This window comes from Motacilla alba, chromosome 2 (genome assembly GCF_015832195.1).
Source record: "Motacilla alba alba isolate MOTALB_02 chromosome 2, Motacilla_alba_V1.0_pri, whole genome shotgun sequence".
NCBI classification, from domain to species: Eukaryota; Metazoa; Chordata; class Aves; order Passeriformes; family Motacillidae; genus Motacilla; species Motacilla alba.
In genome coordinates this window covers 22369038-22393791 of record NC_052017.1, presented here as the reverse complement: position 1 = coordinate 22393791, position 24754 = coordinate 22369038, and the positions used below count along the sequence as shown (strand labels likewise).

Genomic DNA, 24754 nt, shown 5'->3' with positions numbered 1-24754 from the left:
CGAATGCATGGGCTGATGGCAAGATGGGACTATTATTAATGCAATCCATAAGCCTCTTGGACTGCTGTCAGAAATTTGACAGAAAGGTGGTAAAGTCTTGAACACAGTATCCACAGATATACGCTTTTATAGATTATTTAGTTTGACCTCCTTAGCACAAGAAGCCATTTCCAAGCTTGTATTTTTTACTGAGCATATCTTTAGAAAGTCATCCACTGTCTTGCAACAACCCAGCAGCATAAGTGCCCCAAACTTCATTCACATTTGGAAGAGTAGGAAGTCCATCAAATCCTTACACTGATAACTTAAGCAAAGCCTGCTTCATCAGACTTTTAATGGAGACTACACATTGCTCCAAAACTTATTCTTTGGCTTTTATATAGATTTGTACTAATTTGTGCAAGCAAGACTGAGGGACAGCAGCATTCAGACACACATCAATGTGATCACTTGAATTTTGTCTGTGAGCCACAGCTACAAACCTTAGCTTCTCCACTGGCATGCAAAATAAAAAGCATTTTTGATTATGCAAAGAGTCCTCTGTTTTGTGAATAGGGCCTCAAGTGATTCAAATGCTAATTCTGTTAGAAACCTTGATGCAAAGCCAGTATTTCAACCATGTCAGCTCTATAACCAAGACTTTCAGAGAAACATGTAATTGCAAATTGAAAAATACCTTTTAGAACCAGAAATACATAAAATAACCTGGAGAAGTAGGAAAGTTTTTATAGCTTTCTGTCAATGGCCCTGCAGCCTGCTGGGTTGTGCTTTGAGTTCGATGCCCCTTCAGGAACTGGCAGTTTCCTAGCAGAGGCAGTGTGGGCACTGCTGCACTGAGAAAACTAGATATGAAACAAGAAAAGCAAATTTTTATCTTGTCCAGAGAATAATGTGTTATATAGTTGGGGTTTACATCTTCTTGTTTTCTTAATAAAACCTTCACACAATCCAGTGAATTTTCATGCCTGCATGAAAATGTTCTTGCCATTATTAAACACATTTTTTGAGCCTCAGAGCACACAAAAGAGCAAGCATGCATCCTTGATTTCAGACAAATAGGAGGAAAGGGAAGTGAGTGAGAATGTGTACATGAAATGTGTCAAAAGCTTTTCTTTTCAGTTTGCAAGAAGTTTTGATTTACTTTTCTTCCCCTGATTAGTTGCATTTAACCTACTACAGTACTTTTTTCTCTCAATTCTAGGAGATAGGAGGGCAGGGAGAATGTTTTCAGATGGAACCAGCCACACTGGTGCTGCCATCAGACTGTGTGCAAAGCTACTTTGATGGTACATTCCTACCACCCTCTTGACTTCCTTCATTGCTCTGCTCAGAAAAACCAGTTGATAAATAAGGCTAAGTAAAACCTGTGGATCTAATTACCTGTACATTAAGGTAATTAGCTGTACAACAAAGGTCTTAGCTGTACAACTAAGACAGGCTTCAAAGAACTAACCTGCAGTTTAAGTTGCCTACAGAGAAAAAAAAAATGGTGTTAGGAAACTTCCACTTGAGGTCCAAGACAAAAAGTTAAATAATATAAACTACCTGTCATTGACAGTGCCAGTTTTGAGCATCTCCTCAAGGCAAAACCCAGAGGACAGAATCCTTATTTGCATTAAGCCTCTCCTAACACCCCAAAGTAACAGTCAAAGAAAACTGCTCTATACCACTTCAGCACTGATTAAGGGAACTCTGAAACATGCACCACCAAACACACACTACAAACAAGCTGTATCAGATCAGAACAGGTATAAATCACTGCGTTTAGCACACCTAAAATATCCTTATTTACAAGGCTTCCTCCATTCATTTTGTTTTAAGTTGACTTTTTTTCAGTTGGCTCCAGCTAAACCCGCTGCCAGCTGAGAAACTGTGGAAGTTTGTGAGAAGTGGCTCAGACCTCAAAAACTCAGAAATACACAGTTCCAGATTCTACAGCTGAATATCCCGTAGTGATGACTTTTAGGCTCACTAAAGTCATGGTTTATATTTTAGTAAATGGATCAGAGGTGGAAGGTCACACATCCTATTACCAGGCTCTGAACCATCCAGTTCCCCTTCATCTCAGCAGAAAAATGCGACACATTATCAGCTTCTTTTTAATATTGCTTACTCGGGGGGAACATTCTGAAGTAAAATAATGTGGATATTCATTTTCATTGCTTTGAAGAAGACAGTAAAGGTCAAGTTCTAATATTGAAATGCTGCTCTCTTCATATTGATTATAAAGCCTGGAAGCAGTAACTCCACCCATGCTGGAAGAAGAGACCCCATTATGAAGCCTGTATTCCAGTTCTGTGTAATTCCTGAAAGATAATCTCCCACCTTTCCCAGCAAAAACTGAAAAACTGAACTGAAATGTTTGCAACACAATCTCCAGGCTATGGAAAAATACAAGGGAGAAAAAAGAGCAGTGCCGTCTCCCGAAGGAATGGTCTCACCCAGACAACTGTGCCTACAGCATCTGACAGCAGGTAGAGCAAAGAAAAAAAGAAGCCCGTGAAGAAACAGAAAAGAAGGAATATATTTTGCCTCACATATATAACTTTAAAATAAGATGTATTTGCTACCACTTTTTTCACTATTTTGATTATAACTGACCTCTTCCTTCCTATGAGAAAGGTATTAGTGCTTCTTAATGACTACAGAGGTTGCTGCCATATTTCATGCCTGTATGAAGATGTAAGCTGCTGAAAATATTTCTCGCCTATTTCAAATTTTAGAAACAATTCATGCTTAGAATTTTCAGCAAATTACTGTGAACTATACATAGCATTTTGCCATACTGGGATTTTTTACTTCCCTGTATACATGACATATTTAAGGAAGAATTGAATCATTACCACAAAAGATGGGAATAAAAAGCAGCAAAACAAAATGGTGCAGTAGTCTCACCCTCTCAGGCTGTCTATTTTCTCAACTAGCAAGTCTTTACTTATGTCATGGGCCCCTCATTTGAAAATAAGTGTCATTTTTTCTTTGATATAGGAGTGATTTGTTAGATATTAAAACAGAATAGTGTCTTGTATCTGTAGAGACTAAAGGTGCCTAATTTTATAAATAAGTTAAAATTTTGAAATATACTAGTAGATTTTTCTCAAAGGAAGTAGAAGTACTTATTGTGCTGTGGACAAAAGCATTGAAAACAAAGACATTGTTGTGGATCCAGCAGAAGCACATGCACATCTTCATTGCTACATTCATGTCTGAAGAACCAAGACAATATTTAAATTATTTATACACATCAAGAGAATTAGGATAATTCATTCATGAACTTCCTGTGTTAGAAATACACAAAGCTGTTCTGATGATGTTTATGAATGATGACTGAATTCAGTAGCAAGAAGATGGCGGCATGTCTTAGACATGACTTTTGATGAAGATGGACAACTTTCACAGGAAGTATTTTTACTTTATCCAGAGCTGGGTACATGACCAACTCACATTAGACATTCTCTGGGTTGATCAAAGACAGTATGTGACCCTTCACAAAGGATTTTGCTCTTTGGGGGACAAGGTTAATTGTTTTTCTAAGACTTGAAAACATACAGGAACACACATATGCACCCATACACTTCTTTTCCTATATGTACTGGTGTATCTCTTTCAAGGGGGAGAGCTGTAACACAAGGAAACCAGACAACCTTCCAAGGTCCTTATTTTGTACTTTACCCAAAGTTGAAACCAATTCTGCTGAGATACCACAGTCATCTACTAGTTTTACATTTTAGAAAGACCATGGATAAAACTGAAGCTGACTAAACTGGTTCGAACACTGAGTTGCCACCTTGTTTTGGTATTTTTGAAATCCAGGACACAGCAGTGGAAAAACACACGCAGAGATCTTGGCAAAGACAAATGTCTTTGTGCAGATTTGAAGTCACCACTTTCATTATATTGTTGTCTAGACTATCCCTTTTGCAAAAGGGAGATACAACAAAGAAAAAACAATCAGAAGAACTAGCTAAGTTCAGGAGACATTTCTTTGCCTCAACATCAGAGAAACCAAATTTTTATTTCACCAGGTGGCCATGGAAGATACTGGCACCCGCCTGAGGGTCTCCAAGCAGTTCAGTTGAGACTTGGTAGCACCTCCACTCATATTAAGAAGTTGATTTCTGTACTACCAATTCAATCTGCTCCAACTGGGATACGGTCACAAGGTAAAATTGAAGGATTATCTTAACTCTACTTTTTTTGGTGGTGGAATGTGCTGTAAGAGGACATTAAATTTGCATACAGCACAAAAAGGCAGACTTTCAACAGCTTTGACTCAAACAAAAAAGCCATGAGGACTGCATGAGGGTTCCGTATGACTTATAGATGCATATTATCATTATATATGAAGAAAGGATTGCCAGCCTTCTTGTATCCTCCAAATTCTGTGATTGTCATGTGTTTTCTACCCTTCTTGTCATACAATCAGAGACAACAAGAGCAGCAGACCAGAATCTACTAGGCAACAGTTCCAATTTCTGCATTAAATAGGGAAGAGAAGGAACAGTTTTTGAGAAGAAGTCTGCTCTAAGCAGAAAGCCCCAGGGGCAAAAAGCAAGTCAGAGAGCCCTGAAACACAGGTCAGAGGAAACTGCAAGCAAAAGCCACACTGAGAAGGGTTCAATAGCGCTTGTGAACTAACGGATTTGCAACCTTCCAGTGCTGGAACTGGCACAAGATCCCTTATCCAACACTTTCCATGTGAGCAATGAGGATGCATGGACTACTTCTTCAGTGTAAGTAGGGCAGAGCCTGAAAGGTCTGCCATTAAGCTAACATAACAAGGACGAAGAAAGAATTCATGATGGCAAAATGATCATATTAAAAAAATAATCTTTAAAATGTCACCCCATTCTTTCTCACTTGAACTGTGCTCAAGAACAAAAGCCAGAAGAAGGTCACAGCCTGAACATCAAAAGTACTGAATAAAGATTCAGTCAATACAGTCGTGTTCCACCTCAGCAGGCCACAGATAAAACGTTGGAGGGGGAATGGGAGGAGGACAGAGGGGATGGAATGTTCTGTGGAACAAATCTAGTTCTATGAAACTGGATAACTTGGAATTTGCATTTGTACTTCTCAGAAAGGTGCTACGCTTTTCCTAGATGATGGAAGCTCATTATAGATTTTAAAATTTATAACATGATTCTCAAAGGGAAACACCATAATTTATGCTATATTTATATCCCAGCTCTCCTGAAGGTTTTCTAATTGAGAAAACTGTTAATTTGTTAGATGGTTTAAAAAAAAGGAAAAAAAGGAATTACTATGTTCAGTCTGTGAATAGTCAAGTACAAAGAAACAAACAGGACAGACTTTTTCAATCAACCATTTCTGACTACCCTATGTGGACAGAAGCTTTCATTTGGCCCACAAAAAGAAGTAAGTAGCACAGTGTAGTTGGGGCACACTAAAAAGCCGAGTAAAATAACACCATAACTTGCACGGTATATGAGACTAGAAAACAATCAGATCTCCCACGTTCATCTTAGACAAGGAATTCAGTTCACCTGCTTCAGCCAGCCAGTCCAACTGCTGTCAGGGAAAAGCAAATGAGTACTGTCAGTAAAAAAAAATTAGCAGCCAGTCAGGGTTGGAGAGAACAGCAGAAGGGAAAGCAGAGTAAAGATGCAACTCCTGCTGCTTCCAAGCTCCATATCACATTGCCAAAGATCTAACACATTCCTTGCAGACATACACAACTGCACATGCAGGAGAAAGCATAAATGAAACATAGCTGAAAATCTGATCTATCAAAAAAATATTCAGAGAAAAACCTCCATTAATTAAAAGCAATTTTTCTATTATTAATGTTCAAGAAGAAGCAGTATACACTTCTCTCCAACATGAAAGGGTATGTAGTAAACAACCTCCAAAAGTCACGGAAATTTTAAAAGTTTACTTCATTTCATGAAAAAGGTCCCAGGAACATCCTTTTCCAAATGCATTGTAGTTTTTGAAGCCCAGCCTGTCTTAATTTGAGAACTCCTTTAACTCAAGGAAACCCACATTTTGGGTAAGGCTGCAGGGTGACCATAAGAGAAAGAGACCAGACAGAGAAACAAAAATTGCTGGAGTTTCTTTTGAATATTCTTGACCTTAAATATCCAATGACACAGTGTCCCAGAGGTTCTTGGCTAGCATGTTTTATTTTTAACAACACTGAAAAACAAAGCTGTTACGACTCCAAGCCCCACTGGCTTTGCAGGGACTTTACAGCTAATTGAGCCGTCGCTATTTAGCCTGCAGTAGGCACCAGCTCTGCCAGCTCTGTAGGCCATGAAAAAGTTCCCCAAGCTACAGCCAAGCTACTGTCCTTTTCTTTTTTTACTTTAATGCTCCAAAGCAATGTGGCTTTTGGGGAGAGTGAGCTTATCCTCAGGCTCTAAACCATAGACACAAACCTCTATAGTAACTCTTGTGACACGCATGCTCAGAATAGCTACATCTCCATAATCTTAAACATAATCTCTTGATGTTCCCTGAGGCTTGTTGAGCCAGATACATGTGAAGCTTTTAAGCATTTCAATTATGGAAATTCAAATTTCTTGACTGGGTTTTGTAAAGGAAATCTGAAAGTCCTCCAAACTCCTATCACTAAAAAGAAAGCAGTTGTTAAGCTTCCTTATTAGGAAAAAAACCAACCCACAACAAAAAACCACCCTAACCAACCCTGAATAAAGTGAATAGATTTACTTTATGTAAGTAAATCTATTTACTTGGATGATTTAACTTCCAATGAAAAAAAAATTATTTACTGGAAAATGAAGACAGGTTTTTCACTGCAATTTTCATGTTTACCTTCTGCCAGTAGATCAACCAATGACTCTTCAAAGAATATAGGCAGATATTGTTTCATTGTGACCTTGACTTATGGCATACAATCTTCCAGACCTACTCTAATACAACAAATAGGAGGCTTATGACTGTGAGTCATCCCACCAGTGCCATAAGGTCATTTGTTGACTTCAGTGTTGAAAAGACCATTAGGCTACATATCACTGAGCTGGGGAGTGCCTGCAATAGCTCAGGTTATAATTCAGGATGAGGTCGCAAGAATTATATCAAAATACAATTTTCTGGAGCTCTTTCTTAGAAGGTATGGGTACAGAATCTGCTGTTTCTCCAGGATAATACAAAAGCTCAGCTACTTTACATCACTTGCAGCATTGTTAACATCAATCACTGTTTTCCATTGTGCACCAGTTAGGAACACTAGGCAATAAATTACACATTCACTCAGGTAAGAGCTTTCTCTTGGCAAACTCCTGATCTTCCCTGTATTCTTTCCTTAGCAGTTATTCTACTTTGATTTTCTACAGATAAAAGCTTTGTAAAGATTTATCCCCTCCAGCCTGAAAATTTCAGAAAGGGAGACCTCAGAAAACTTCCCATCTTCAAAGACGCTGTCTGGTATAAATATATGTCCTAAGGATAATATATTATATATTATAATACAGAAAATATAATATGTAACGCACATATAGAATATATAAATCCTGGGGAATAAATGTGAACTCTCTTTTTTTTTCTTAGAGACTGTTTCAGGTTTTCATTTTTTGTTTCTATTACAATCATAGAATGGCCTGGGTCAGAAGAGACCTTAAAGATCATCAAGTTCCCAACCCTGGCATAGGCAGGGACACTTTTCACTAGACCACATTGCTCAGAGCCTCATTCAAACTGGCCTTGAACATTTCCAGGGATGGGACAGCCACAATTTCTCTGGGCAACCTGTTCCAGTACCTCACAACCCTCACAGTAAAGAAATTCTTCTTAATATCTACTCTTTGTCAGTTTAAAGCCATTTTCCTGTGTCCAGTCACCATACGCTCTTGTTAAAAGTCCATCTCTGTCTTTCTTGCAGGCACCTTCAGGTACTGGAAAGCTGCAATTGGTAACTCCTAAGCCTTCTCTTTTCCAGACCGAATAAACCCAATTCTCTCAGCTGTCCTCGAAGGAAAGCTGCTCTATCCCTCTGATCATCTTGGCAGCCTCTTCTTGACTCATTCCTACCACACAGTGAGATGAGGCAGAGGCCCGAATCTTTGAAGACTTCCGAAAATATTCTGTGGCCAAGAGTTAAGCTTCTCTCTTCCATGCTTTATATTGGCACTCAGATGCACTAAGTGTTCTCCCTCAACTCACAAAATAAACTTATTCAATATCCATGATAAACTGCTCTTTAGAAATTAAAAAATAATCATTAAGCAATTCCTGTATTCTTTGTAATTCTATAATGCAAGACAGCAGATGCTTCCCGAGCACTTATGTTGCATTTCTGCAGGCTGCTGTCCATACATGGCATTAAGACCACAGCCTTTGACACTGAAGTAGATGCAAAAGTATTATCTGAGAAACAGTCAAATCAAAGATGTAGAGACTGTCTGTCACATAAGCACCTTTAAATGTAACACACAAATTGGTACAAATACATATAAATTACAACATGTAAATAGAGTAATTAATAAAAAGAAAAACAAACTGAAAGTTGCCCAGTCATGGCATTTAAATGACAAAGTACAAAAAATGGCTACCAAACTGGATGATGCTTTGAAACACCATCCAGACCTATGGGAAATTAAACATTTCAATATACAAAAACCCTGGAACAGAGTTTTATTGCTCTAGTAAACAGCAATATTTCCAACGGCCGAAAATTAAAAACAAATGCAATGATTGGGATGGGGAAGAAAAAATTTTTTTACCCAAGAAAAGAACACAGTAAGTAAGTTAACCTCAGAAGCAAGGTGCTGATAAAGCCAAGGGATGTTTGTCTATATACGTATCCAAAAAGCAAAATCTTTGTCATGCTGGATATGAACAATATTATTACCCAGAATGAAAAAAAGATAGCTACAGAACTGTAAATCAAACTGTTCCCAGAATTAGAATCCACCACACAGTTCAGTATTTAGCCTAGATGAACATATGATTCTACAGGAAATTAAGGGAATGAAATATCTGAGGTAAAAGTTAAGGTCAGTGACCTTTTCTCCTGGCTGCTATGGGTTTAACAATACTTCTGATAATAAGTCTGATGTTGAACCATCTCTGAACAGTTGATAATGAGCATTACAGTAAAAGGATAAACCACAACTGCACTAACACAGAAAACAAATAATTTGCTAATCTGTATACCACCAAATTTATTTTAAATGAGAAAATAGGATGTAAATTACTTCCAGACTCCACAGTGTCTCACATATCACTGTTGCAGGCACACTTAACCCACAACAGTGATACGATGGCCTGAATCACTCACATAAATGTTATAAAATCTCATAGATTTATCCACTCAAGTATATATACCAAATCAGTTGTGCTTTGTTTCCCCCTTTTTTCCTTCTTTTTTTTTCCTCGGGCTCTTCAATAGTAAATTAGATTATCTCAGACTAAGTGAATTAAATTCAGAGTCATCCCATAAACTGCATATAGTAAGCTGGTACATCTAACTCAGGCCAAGTTGAAGAAACATTTAGCATAGGTCACTTCTAAATTCTGTTCTAGAAATTCAATAGTGAGCTGAAATGCATCAATAAATATGCCACATTCACCTATTTTCATTTAAACCTACGGAACTTTCATGGTAGAAGACACAAACCCCAATCTGCTGTAAAAGCAGACTTTATAAGCTTTAATTGAAGCTTCAGCTAAAACTCCCCCAGGCCTTAAAATTAACTATGATTTTCCTTATGCAGCTTTACTGGGGTTTAGTTCAGTTGGAGATTTTTTTACTTTTCCTTCCACTTACTGTTTCAACCAAGTTAGCGTTTGTCTCTATAGTCACACATTCCATATTTATCTCCTTCATTTTCCCACTTCCCTCAGTCCTTTTCCTTTGCAGCTTTGTTTCACTTTGAGCTTCATTCTGCTGCTGTCACAACAGTAACAATATGCTTCCCTGTACATAGGCAGCTACAACATTCCCTCAGCATTACCACTGCTTAGGATTTCAGCCTGTAACTTCCCCCAAATTAACATCTCACAGCATCCCCCCCAGGAGCACCGAGTAGAAATGCTATTTTCTCTCACTGCTTTACTCAAGGAGCCATGCGAAATGTTAAACTATTTTCTAACAGTAGTTTTAATTTACAACTAACTAGACTTCTGCCTGAATTTGCCTTGCATTGTTGGAAAGTTAGAAAATAAGGAGCAAGCCAAGATGAAACCTGCCTGGTTTCTCCATTATGAAAGAGTTTGGAAAGAAATGCCCTCCAACATACCTCCGGCTCTTACCATCATATATGCATTTTTCCATTAGGGGAACACTATTCCTCAGATAACTGAAATTAGAAGTTGATCTCATCTTCAGTGGTATTTGTCCTTGTTCTAGTTGTCCCAGCCTAAATTATGGCACTGGAGCCCTTAGTCATCAAAGATCAAGAGAAAACTGCTTAACACAGTGTCCCATTCTTACTGTTTTTCCATATCAAACTTATCAGATAATTTCAAGAGCTCATAGAAGCATTTCTTTTTCCCCTTTTTTTCTCCCCACCCTTGTAGCTGACAGCAGCCATGGATGCATTACAGAACTCAGCATGTCCAAGATGGATGAGATGCTGCCAAGAGGAAAGGAACAGCTTCCTAGGGTCCTGCTAGTGAAGCCCATGGCTGTAGTGGCCATAGTGTTACTGTCAAATACTACAGGCCTGGCACAACACTAATGAGGTCACCTTCTGAAATTTACATTTGTAATACAGCTTTCCTTACTTTTCTGGTCCTAATATTTGTTTCTGGCAAAACCAAAACCAACAACACAAAAGTCAAAGCCTAAATCAATATAGAATTTTCCCCTTTCCATCTTACATATCAGGTATGTGTGACGTCTATATGACATAAAACATACAACATTGTACTTATAGCTCCTGAATGAAATTTCACTATCAAGGAGATGAGATTTCATTTACCAAAAACATGGCTTCATAAACCATCTATAACCCAAGTGTGATCCCACCTAACCAAGAGTCTACAAGAGTCAAGAAAAGCTTTTTGATTATCCTAATATTCTTTGGATCTAGTCTCAGCTTAGATGAAGACTTAAAAATATAATGGATGCACAGAGTCCTATCATAATCAGTGAGACACTTCACAGTTAATTCGGTATTAACTATTAACTTCAAGAGCTTTTCTAGACAAGACCTTTCTTCTACTACTATTAAAGCACCAGGGTTTTAACTGGCTCCAACCACAGTATTGTAGTCACAGCTAAAAAGAAAATTTTGCAATGACAATGTGAGAAGTATTTTCATGCAAGTGTGCCTTTATATTTTTTTTAACACATCCAGTGGGAAAAATCTCTGTTCTTGTTCCTAACAAATACTTCTGTATACTGAGCTCACACAACACAATATTTATGAAGGAAAAGGGATTATACTGCATTTGACAGTTATAGTGCTATAAGCTTTCATCTAGACCAAGCTCACATTAAAAAACCTTTTAAGTGTCACAAAAAAGGCACAAGAAAGCCGTATTTACTATTCTCTCATTAGGGCAGTACCATATCAACTATAAACCTGAAAAACGATAAGCATATTTGAAACACAGACTGTAATAGCTTGAACTCAGCATTACAGATACTGAAAGCTGCACCCGTAACCCTCTGCACACCTCGTTATCACAGCACAGCTGCAGGGACAGACAGCTCACACATAAAATAGATATTGTTATGAATAAATGTGTCAGATCATTCAATAATTGTTACTCAGACGAAGCAGTAGAGAAGAACTGCGGAAATTCCTTCATAAATTGGCCACCCACGGTTTTCCCTCCTTTGTGAAAGAGCCACCTTTAAAATGCACAGTCTTGGGATGGAAATCCACAGCAGTTTAGTGACTTCAGGGTCACATGAAACCTGGGGTTTTTTTGCCCAGCCTATTCCAGAATGGGCTCATTGTACAGACAGACATACAGCAGACAGATGGCTGCAGGAGCAAGGCACAAGGGAGCTACAGCTGCTGTGTCTGGGGCCCTCATGATCATGAAGCCACACATCTCACATGGAGGACCAACTGTGGACCCTGTGAGGGCTGATGTTCTAGGACTTCCCTGGCTCATCTCACCCTGGGAATTAGGCTGATAGCACAATTTTAAGAGCTCCCTCAAAGTTGTAACAGTTTAATCTCTTTAGTTCATCACTAATTTCAGCTGAGTCTGAATCAGTGCTGTGATGGTAAGGCTCATTTTTAGTACCTTCTAAGAGAACACAAAGAAGGCATATCCAGCATTTTCTGCGAAGGAGCTCGATACAGACAGACTCAGATAAAGCACCTGTCACTAGGGACCAGGAGAGGCTGACAAGGAAGGATAAAGGATGGAGCAGAAAGCTTAACAGGCATCTCCAAGCACAATAGATAAGAATCATTCCCAGGCCGCACAACTTAAGAGTCCATGGGGAAGGAAAAACAAACACAAGCTAGTTGCAAACTACACACAGCTTCAAAAGTGCCTGCAGTTTTGCTCCATGATCTTTTGATTGCCTTTATCAAGAAATGCTTGTCATTGCTTCATGCTGCATTTATATGACAAATCACATCTACCTTCATCTAGGTGCTGCCTGTGGGCGAGAAGGGCGTCTTACACAGGTCCCTCATCTTCCAGAGTGACTTCTCACACCCACCTTACACAATGCTCTCCAGTGCTGTTTGTATAGTAAATCTAACAGGAGCCAAAGCACAGGCGGAGCTGCATTCTTTAACAAGAACTCCCACACCAGAGGCTTTGTTTTTGAAGCACCAAAGTTTCTTCCTACTGAGAACGCAACCATGTAATTTGAATTCTCAAGCTATTCACTATAGCATGGCACAGAAATAAGAAGCACAATGCAATTACAAAAAAGACCCCACATATATAATCACGAAATGTGAGTGCATACCTTCCCTGATAGCAGTAAATGGGGTTCCTTCCTCTTCTTGTAATCTAATCACCTTCAATGCCACCAGCTTTCCATTTACCCTGAAAGGGAAAGAGGGGAGGGGAAGGAGAAATTTTGAAAAACCAAAATTATAGCGGAAACAGTATTTCTTATAATAGAACTTATTTCCTATCATGTACTTATTCAATTTCTGTCAATTTCTTATTCAATTTTTCCTGGCAATGCCAGTGATTCATCTACAGTACTGTAAGAAGCACTTCATAGCTTCCATAATGTCAACTTTATATTTTCACACTCAGATGCAATCCAAGAAATGATCTCAGTTTTCTGTGAGTCAGTCTGTTTCCTTTCTACCACAGCTTTGTTACTGAAGCTTTGTTAAGAAGTAACACATTTTAAAATTTCTGTTATAAAATATCTATTCATTATTTGATCAAACTCTTCAAAGAAAAAGACATATGATTTTCATCAATCACTTCACATGCAGTATATCCAGATTTGCACTGATTACTTCCTTGCCACTGCATGATACACATTGGTATAGCTTTCAAAAAGCTACAAAGTTTGTATAATAAAATAATTCTTAGATATTCTGGCCCTTTCCCACTAGGACAGGGCTGTTCCTGAGGCATATTCTTGACTACATGGCCCAGGCTACTTTTAGATTGTAATAACTCTCATTTATAAGTTTAAAAATATTTTGTGCTCCAAGAGACAAAATTCTTCACAGGTCATTTTAGTGTACAATCTATTTGTCTTGTTTCATTTTTAGCATTCAAAATTTCACCACTCATTAATTACATTCCAGGCCTTGCAAAAAATCCAGTTGGTTCAGTTTATCCAAATAAAATCTCACAAAAATGGAACAAAGCTGATACCCACTACCTTCTTCAAGAACAAACTCATACCATGAAATTTTAACAGACTCCCCATGTACGACAAGCAATGGTGAGGATAAACTACCAAAAAGGCATAATACAGTTTTAAAAAATTATTGTTATTATTATCATTAAGATTTATTTCTGTAAAAGCAAAATTCACTTTTACAGCCACAAAGCTCAAGGACACATTGGAGCCTTTACACTCCTGTAGTCATGGAGGCAATTCTCTGTTGTTCTACAAGAGGGATAGCCCTAGAACATGTATTACATTTTCAAAGCAAGATGATATGGACAACTACCAACTCTGAATTCATCTTCTCCCTTAGGCTTTTAATTTTTGCAGTTATATGAGTTCAGTGAGGGATGGCTACTGTCTTGTTCTTCTGATTACTGCTCTTTCATAATTACCAAAACTCATTAGCCCGATACAGAACATTACACAATGACTCTCAGCAAGTTAAGAAACCCTGGTTATCAAAAGATGGTTTACTCATCACCTTCAATTAGTCATAATATTCAGGGTGGCACCAGTTCAAGTCTCAGGCCACTAGTCACTGTTGAAAGGAAATTATCAGCTTAACTCTCCTGGATTTCTCCTTATAATTACCTTACGTATTTTTTTATATTCAGACAGGACTTATGGCATCAGAAAAAGATAAGCCTTGCCTCAAGTAACTTCATGTGTCATGCTCAGACAGGAGAATGAACCATGTTAAAAACAGAAGGACTGATGACAGACATGCATGCAGTTCATAAACCTGTGTAGTTTTCAATTCCTCTATCAATCCACCACCCTACCTATCACATACATATTACTTAGATATCTGAAAAATTTGAATATTTTGCAACAGATTAAATAACTGCAGGAGGAATTTAAGTAAGAAAAGCAAGATCATTTTGCAGATAAAGAACAGGACAGATGCTGTGTTCAGAGAAGGCAATGTAAAATACAATGAAAAAAAACAGGTCAAGGAGGTATTAAGGAAACAGGGATATGAAGTCTCTTGATAGAGAAGGACAAAAAACATATAGCATTGTGTAGTTTATGTTCTTTTCAATCTGAAGCTCTCCATCCCCCTGGTTCATGAAGAGAAATATATAACACAAACAGCAATAGCATGGAACCAATTTCAAAGAATTCACAGTTAAACACAGTAGGTGAGCTGTGCTTTTTAGTTATCATTGCCCCTTTGTCATTGGTACCTGTCAGCATCTTGATAGATATCACGGCAACTCTTAGTACTACCAAAATAATCAAACTAATCTCAAGTAGTGCTCCTCTGGGATTTCATTCTCCTGTTTAATACAATCTATCTCCAACATATCAATCTATAATTTCCATAATACAACAGCCTCCTTATTCTCATTTACTACCCCGTCATTAAATTTTTTTTCCATTTAATTTTCTATAAACAGGAGCATATAAAACTGGAGATGTGAGAAATTATGAAGTATCAATTAAAGAGATGGGGTGTTTATTCACATCCTTTAATTATCCTCCCACTGATGCAATCTCAGGATGCAGTTAGATGATGCTGAAAAGATGAGCTAAGGGCTGCCTCACAGTATAGGTTTCTCCTGCTTAATCCTTGCCACACACTCCTGACACTGCCTTGTATTTACTCTCATTTCTGCTGGACTTTACAATGAGACTGCTTAGACAGCTTAAATAGGAGAAGACTGGCCCTTCCAAGAAGAATTAAATAATTTTTTTAAAAAATTATAAAGGCATAAAAAAAGAAACAAACCCTAACAAATACATAAGAACTGGGTCCACCTTTTGAGAAGCAATGTGTCATGGGATCAAGCCAGCTATGTCATGAAATTGCACCCTGAAACTTGTGATGCCATGTCAAATAATATAGTAATTTCTTTAGAAACAACACTGAAAAAAAGGAAACCTGGGTAAAATTACCTCTGCAACCTATCAATACCTGTCTTTGGAGACTTCAGAAGTGATCAGATAAGGTTGGCAGAACTCCTTCCAGATATTGCTTTACATTTGTCTTCCATAACTTTCAAAGCATGTATTTTCATTACTTTCAAATCCAAGTAAGAAACTGACAAGCAGACTGCCTTTCAGGCATTGAAAAGGAAACACCACTGACTCTTTAACATCTAGGATTCATTAAACCACCTCTATTACTCACTGTCCAAAGAAAACGATTTCACACCTTCTCAAAACAGTACACTTCACTGTGCCAAAGATTACACTTATCATCTTATGCCCATCCTGTCAACTGCCTCATTAGCTTCTATTAAGGACAATATTGACTAAATTCCTATTTTCTAAGCCATCCTCTCTCCTAAACTAACATGCTTTCTCATTGAAACACCTTCAGAGAAAGTACAGAAGTCTAAAGCCTCTCTAATTACCACACAAAACTACTTCAGTCTGGGCAAAACACCTGCAGCTGACAGACAGCTTTCCAATTTATGGAAATTCCTCACTTTAACACTATATAATTTTTGTAATAAATTTCTGATTATATATGCAATGTAGGCAAAAGAAAAATTAGTCCGAATTGCTTTATGCAGCATAAAGGACTGCATATTATATAAAATACAAATGAGTCAGATATTACAAAAAATGCTAATATAATGTGTCATTCTGCATTTTCTAAACCAGCATATATCAGCACTACCAAAATAAATACATTTATTAAAAATGACCATTTATGAGAAAGTAGAGAAAATTGGAAATTATTTAATGCTTTAATGCATCATTAAGAACATATAATACTGATGAATATAAAGCAACTGATGATTTAATTGGCTTCACTGGGGATAACGCTGATGATGCCACATTGAGAACAAAAGAGTACAATAACACTATTTTCTCAAGTTCTTCAGATATATTTAGATGACATAAATGTTCTAAATATGCACATTTTAAAGAGTCAACTAACACAAAGTCTGCCAATTCTGATTTCAATCTGTTTATTTAATACTGAGTTTTATCACTGGCTGGAGTTGAGGTTGAGCTCATAATTTGAGCAAGTGCTAAGCTTGGGAACACTTCTGTAAAGAAAAATCAGTAGATGGTATTGGGATGGTACTCTAATTTGTGATACAAATTTCAAGAAACTAATTCTTATGAAGAAAAATAACTTTCAATTGTTAAATATTCATTTACAGGAAAATCTCAAAGTTTGATGATCAAACCTTGAGAATATCTAATTAGATCTACTCTGTACTTGAGTACTTGATATTAATGTCATAAACAGACACCTAAAACTCAAAACAGACCATGGGGGCCTAATGAAATCAGGCTCTGCCAGAAATTTCCTTTGAAGAATCCTGACAGAGGCATATTCACTGTAGGTTTAGTCACCTCTGATTATTCTACCAATGAATAACTAATTCCACATTGAGGGAAACACTTCTTTTAATCATTAACATAAAAGACAGTTCAGTGTAAACATGGTTTATATTATATTTTTCTTACTAAAAAGGACTTACATTTCTAGTTTACAAAAGCCACTCCCAGTCCTGCTAAAGCCACTCCCTACCTGCTAAAGGGACTAACACAGGCCCTGAATTTCTCTTTTTGAATCCCACCACCTTTTAACCTCACCCTAGACAAAAGTTACCTTGTCTTAGTAGAAGCCAGTGAATGAAAGATACTTCATAATGCTGACGTTTATTAGGGCTGAAAAAACAGAGGATCAAAGGGTTTCATGAGAGTTGAAGGATTTAAATTATTAATTAGTGCTGTTACTGGAACTTAGGAGTCGAGGCAGTCTCGTACAAAGAGTGTGGCAGCCCTCACTTGAACAGGAGCAGGTAAGATGAGAGTTTACCCCCAGCTCACATCAGTTCAAACTACCCAGCAGCTCATCCAAGCACAGGGGCTGTCCTCGATCTGTGCCTGCTGGAAGGAGTCACCTGGGAAGGGCAGCAGGCAAAGCAATGCTGAGCACCATCCTCCTGCACACCCCTCACATCTCTCCACAGCCCACTGGTGCTCACAGAAAGAGAAGTTGAAGACAAACATAGAGATATCCCTTATAAATAAGGGCCTCTTACAACTGTGCACAGTGACAGTCACAGGGGATCTGCTGAGAGATGCCACTGCTCAGCAAACTGGAAAATGCGATGGTGCACAATGGCAGCTGGCAAATTAATTCAGTATTCTCCCGACCATTCCAATCATGCATATATGGCCAATAGGGTACTGTCCAGTAACTCTACACATGTGTGTACTGTAACTATAGTCTATCCTAGTTTTTCTACCAAGTTTTTCAGGGCAGTCCTGGGTAAGTAATATAACAGACCTACTTTCTTCAGTTTTGTCCCCTGCTATGTGAGATAATAATACCAAGTCACCTCCTTAAACTGTTTTGCAGGTTGACACACAGCACATGTAGTGTGACGTTCTTTTTACATATTCAACTATAGAGAAAAAAATTCCCAATCTTTATTTTAAATGTTGAAAAATTCACTCAGTAAGTGATCAATGTAGTCAATGATTCATCTTCTAGTTAGAATCCTAGTAATTTATTTTAGTACTTACTCTACTTTAATAATTTTTTCCACCATTTGGCATTTCAGTTGAACATCTAGTTGTCATTAGTTTTCTATCTATCTAATCCAACTTTAAGTCACTATTTTTATTAAAGATTTACAATGCTAGAGATTTTTTTTAAAACATTTTATAATCCCATGTCATAACTTGCCTACAAAAATCAGTTAAGGAAATAAGTTAAAAAATTAGGGGGGAAAAAAAAAGAAAGCCTAGTTGGTAACCATAAAGTGCCTTTTTGTAAGCCATGAATATGTATTCCTTTTCTAGCCATCTGTTATCCTCAGATGAAAAGAGGATTTCATTTGTAGGACACTAATTTCACACAATTTTCAAGAAATAAAGAAAAGGTTAGGAAAGCTTAGGTCATTAAGACAATATGAATCAGAGTAATTTTGAAATATCAGTCTAAATAAATTGGCCATAACATGAAGAAAAACTTTCCTGTGAACTGGACTGTTGTACATGAAACTTATCAGGGAGCCTGTGAACACAACACCTCACATGGGCACAGAGTAAAGCTTGGGGAAATGACTAAAAAATGGCAGCTTGACCATTGCAAGCTTATGGCACTTGCAACACATTGAACATAAAAGACAATCAGAGTCAAAGAGATTTCATGACAAGTAAAAGAAATTCTGCAACTTCAAAAGCAAAAGTCAGAACAGCAATTAGTCCTATCAGCCATCCTCAGTGAAGGTTTCAGCATCATAAATAGAAAAATCAAAATACACATGCCATCCCTTTTCTTGTGAGCAGCCATCCACAGACATATTTATGAAATATTATGGTCAGCTATATTCATAGCACACACTGCAACACATCATGCCAATAACAAAGAGTGGTAGTTCCCCCTGATTATTCAAAGATTCCCTGCTGCCTCCAGAATAACACAGCATGGAAACAACACCAGTACAGAGCATGATGCCTGCCTGGGCATGATTACTCTCCACTTTGCACTGCGAAATCCCTGTTGACTTTTCAGGTGAATAGTAAAACGTACTGCCATTGATGGAGATAAATATCAAATGCCCAGACTCCCCAAAAAAAATACATTTCATCTTCGGATACAAGTTGGAGCCACCTTGAAAACAAAAATTCAGATTTTGAACTGAAATGGGAGAGGTGCCTGGATGGAAGGACTGTCCTATATCAGCAGCCTTTGAGCTCTTGTTGACAGCACCAGCTTCTACTATGCTCTGCTCTGTGCTCTGCTCTGCGCTCTACTGATTTCTCATATTAATAGTTAAAAAGGATAGGGATCAGAATGCATTAAAACAAGTGTTTTATTAAGGGTAAGTTGAAATCATGTAATTTTGTGATAGGGAAAATAGGCAAAAATATCTTGATGGAGCTGTTACAAATTCTACACATTTTTGCAATACTATGAGTACATGCAGTTCAGTAAAGGTGCCCAAAAAGGTAAAGGTACAGTGAAAAATCACATGGACAGTCAAGAGGCAGATCAAGATCACAGCTGAGATACCACTGGCGTGCCTCTCAAAACACAGACACATGCTGTGCTAGCAGCAGTCACAGATCACATCTCTTTAACTGAGGGAATCTTTTTTAATTCTTTGCCTTGAAGGGCAACTGAACACAGTGGGAGAGGATGGAAGGCACGCCAACACAGAAAATTGCCAAAAGCACAGGTTTTTCCCTTAAGTGCAATATGCAGAGTTCCCAGTGGGGGAATGCAAGGCCTCCACACTGCTTCGCAAGGGGCTCTGGTTGGCAGCAGCTCCCTTGTGCTGTCACCAGCTTCATCTCCAGACTCACAACTCACATCAACACTTATGTGCCACAGCTCAAGCCAGATCCCACTGCTGTATGTTCAGGTAAATTTATAAACAAGCTCAAGAGGCAGCAGGAAGACACACATGTCAATACACAGACAGGCAGCACTTCCTCAGCTCAACCCCACAGTGAAATGATACAGGAATTCAAAGGCCACCCATTGCTTTGCACCTACTGTATGGCAAATGTCCAAGATGTTAATCAAACACAGAGTCAATGGAACTTGCATCATTTTTTACAGTGTTATCAGTAAATTACTCGGCCCACTTCTCCAAAATTTTACATTAAAATAAATCCCTTGAAAGACATCTGAATTTCATGCAGTAAGCAGCCTCTTGTGGTTTTATACAACTAAGTAAAATATGAGAATCTAGCCTGAATGAAAGTAGAAAAAGAACATGCCAAGATGAGTTTCATTACACACATCTGATGTGCAACACATGAAATCAAATAGATTTACCTATTGATGCAACTGCCAGCCAGAAAAAAATGACTGCTTGGCTGTTTCTCCTATAAACAAAAAAGCCCAGCCTAAGAGAATACTGCTTCACTTCCCTCAATAACACACTCCTCTTCACTCTGCTGCTTCTTCACCCCAGGGATTCATTTTTATCTGACTACAGAAAGAGAAATCCATCATCCAGTAAAAGGAATTAGCCTATTTCATTTCATTTTCCTGGAATACAACCACAGATGCTCAAAAAGATAGAAAAGCAATGGGTTTTATAGGAAGACAAGGACTTGGTACTATTTATCCTGCTCCAAGGTGCAAAAAGCCAGGATTGTTCTAAAAGCAAATTACTGTACATATTACTTTAAATTTTAGGAAGGGAATGGCTGATTTTGTGTCTTTTCAGGCAGGTATGCATCTTTTAGACTCTACAAATAGTATGCTAAAATAAAGAATGTTTTATTCCATCCTTATGATCAGCAAGGGAAATAATTTTAAAAGCTGAAATGTATCTCAGGAAATGCATAAAAAACCCTAAACTCTACTAGTTGCCACATGCAGCTGGTGACAAATACTGAGCAAAATAATTCTGAGTATAAAGCATAATTTAAAATAGCTCAATACAATCTTAAATGTTCCATCTTTAACTACAGTTAAGGAAACATCTCAAAAACATTTTGGCAAAACAAAGAAACCAAGCATTAAAGTTGGTTATTAGAGATTCTCAAACATTTTGAGCAAAATCCATTTCTTGTGTGTTACCAGCTCCAGCTTTTCCATCATGTGTCTGCATTCTACATTGTGTCACGAGAGCTTAATCCTTCAGCAGTCAAACTGGGCACATACAAAATAAACAGACCTCTTTTGCTCATTTGTATTCCCACTGAGTCTGTAGGCAGGAGAACACAGTGATGCATATCACGGTCTCACCCTACATACCCATATCACAGTCTAGAAAAAAAATCTCTATCTATTCCTGTGTCGGTTTAAGATAAAGCCATAAACAATCAGAGTTAAGCTGCCTGAAAAGCAGCATCCAAGTCCAGGTCTCAGCCAAAGAACCATGGAATTGTTTAGGCTGGAAAAGACCTCTGAGTCCAACCACTAACCCAACACTGCCAAGCCCACTACTAAAACATGTCTCTTAAGTGCCGCACTTGCACATGTTTTAAACACTGCAGAGCCAATGCACTCATGCATTCACCCCACACCTGCTCACCTACATTCCCCAAGAGTCCATCACAGCAGTGATGCCCTTCCTTCTGTGGGGATACCACGTAGGTCAGAGATTCCTCATCTTCTCATGGGGACAGAAGAGGTAACAGGGCTACACTACCTCAACAAACAAGTCCTTTTGAAATAGCAGATAACACCTGTAGTGTTCCCAAGTTCTTAAAGTACAACCTCTTCCTGCCACGAAGTAATTCAACTGTCCCTCTAGCTCAAGAAACAGAAGCCTGGACTGAAGGTGCTGAATCTTAATAGTGCTGGATAATACAGAAATTACTCAATTCTCAGCAGGAAGAAAAAGTCAAATTCAAACAGGTAAAGGATTACTACTATAACAGTAGAAATACTCTCTGCATATGAATTCTCATCCACACTCTAGTTGCACATACTTTTTTCAGAACACATTTTAAAGACCTTGCAGATGTTACAAGGCAACAGGACAAAGTCATACATAATTGTTATAACTCTCACTACTTATTCAGCGCAAGCTGTTTGTAATAGAGAATGCAGTGTGCCCAGAAATTCCAATTTATTATTCAAGTACCATTAAAATCATTGAAGTATATCTTTCAGATTTGCAGGCAACTGTACTAAAATGAGTACTTCTAACCAATCTACATTTCATAACGTGTTCACTATTAATGCAATAGCTTCAGGGAAGGGTTCTGCTTTGTTTTTAAATTTCAGTCTGTTCCACTGACTGACAGGACATCCAGTGACTCTGTTGCCTTAGTTCAGTCGTACTGAAAGCCGAGACATATGGACTGACTGTCATCAGATACTCACTGTGATTTTACTAAAGGATTTTAGTAATTAGGCACAAGCTGAAATCTATACTGTTTTCTCATATTACATAGACCCCAATAAAAAGCTTACACATGTATAATGTCTGGAACTTATGGTAATGCATAACTGAGCCATTAGCAACACAAAATAATAGCCTTTCCTTGAAGAAAGCTGTCAGTGAAAGACAATACCTGCAGTGGCATGGCAGAAGTGTGAATATTTCTTCTACATTTAGAACGTGTTTTTATTCCTATCAACTGTCATTATGCTTGTCAATACCTAAGCCAGCTATTGAGAGATGAGGGAACCCTCATTTTGATTTATTACAAATATTCAGTGAAAAAAGATAATTTTCAATACCTAACAAAGTTAATGACCCTGGAAAATATTAGGATATATTTTCTTCTTTTAAGTAATTATTCTGTCCCATGACCATCATGGTATTCTCTGCTGGAATGGCAGTGTTGTCTCAAGTATCATTGACTAACCAAAGTTTTTTAATAGAGATATCACAAGTACCAAATCCCTCTTTTACAACTCCTTTGTTATTATTGGAAATCTGATTATGAAAACTTCATTAAATATGTCAAATGGCACAAGACACTCTGTTTCACAATGGATAACTCTGAATGAAAGCATTGGCTGAAGAAGTATATTTTAAGTGTGCTTACTGAGTTATTTTATGCAATATAAAAGCACTTAGGGCATCTGGGGATGAAAAAGCTGCAACAAATAACTTTAAAGTGGCTGAAAAAATACGTGACATGTATAAGGAACATTATTTTGAGGTAGAGTAGTTGCAACAATTGTAAATAAACTATTGTAAACAAACTAAACCTAGAGTAGTCCAAAATTCCATCCATTCCCTTCAGGCTGTTTTATTAAAGTTTTTTAATAATGATAAAAATGAACAACTTATCACATATATTCAGCATTGTTCTCACACCACCATAAAACGCTACCTGACAGCATATTTTGCTTTTACCCCTAGAAATTAATTTGGTACAGATACCAAAGAAGTAGTACAACACTGAAGTGCAAAAAGAACATCAGATTAACAAGAACCTCATCTTGTTCTGGTGTATGCAATATGCTACCTGTGCAATATGGTCTCAGCCCCCTTCACGAGAGCACATGGCAGTCAGTAGCACTTGGATTCACAGGGATCTATGTACATGTTCAGCAACATCAGTCAATACTTTCTGCTTATCTTTATTTACACACAAAATCAAATGAAAAGAAAACACCACTTACTTGCTTTTTCCTTTGTATACTGTAGCATAGGAGCCTTCCCCTAGTTTTTCCAGTTTTTCATATGAGTCTGCTTTTCCAAACTTGGGGCTTGTAGGCTAAACAAAACAAAAAAGAAGACCTTTCAGCATTGCACCCCTAACATTAACTGCTTTGACTCAACCTTTAGAGACCAAATATCCTTATCAAGGCTCATAGGTGTGCTGGTTTTCAGTAACCAACAATAAAAAATAATTAATAAGGAAAAAAAATTAATATTTATTCAACAACCCAGATGGTAGTTGCTAGTATCAACCATACAGTTACATCACTGGATCTATCAAAAAGATTTTGTTCTTAATCAAAGAGATGGTTCTGTTTTATTTTTCACATATATCACTTCACAGAGGAAAAAAGATCATTAACAACTAAAGCAACTTCCTATGTTTAGAGATCTAAACAGCATCCTTAATCTGCCCTACAAAATCAGACTAGTAAAGCTGTTTAATCATTTTTCCTTTCTTTTTTTTTCAGACAAAAGCCAATCCAAAAACATTGCTCTAAGTAGTCAATGTCCCATTAAATCATTCATTGTTCAGAGTGGTCAAAATGCTACAGGAAAACATCTTTAATGATGTCATCTTCTGAATTATTGTTAGACTCTCCAGATGTGGACATAATCATATCATACTTAAATGTATATTTAACATAGTTGATAAGTCCTGTATCCTTAATATTTGCAGCCTAAGTGAGGACTCTAAAACTGAATCAAGCTAAGGAATGATTCTTGCTCAAAGGGACAGATAGCTCAGCTAAACTTTGAGACAGACTGATACTTGCCCCCCTTTTACACAGTCCTAACAGAGAATAAATCAACCCTTCAAAAACAGAAATTCACCTGACATTAAAACTTTTCATTCTGAAATTCTGAGAAAATGTCTGACATTTTTGAAGTGCATCCTGTTTTCCCAAATTTCCCCATT

At 37.6% G+C, this 24754-nt stretch overlaps 1 protein-coding gene across 5 annotated transcripts in view; it reads right to left on the bottom strand.

The window, feature by feature from the left end:
• The window catches only part of CDK14 (cyclin dependent kinase 14), a 313650-nt gene that overhangs the window by 195053 nt on the left and 93843 nt on the right, over positions 1-24754 (bottom strand). For all 5 annotated transcript variants that reach the window (XM_038128378.1, XM_038128382.1, XM_038128380.1 and 2 more), the window contains 2 exons: positions 23796-23890; positions 12872-12951 (listed from right to left, as the gene is read on the bottom strand). In XM_038128378.1, coding sequence (XP_037984306.1) covers positions 12872-12951; positions 23796-23890 — 175 coding nt within the window. The remainder of the gene's footprint in view (positions 1-12871; positions 12952-23795; positions 23891-24754) is intronic.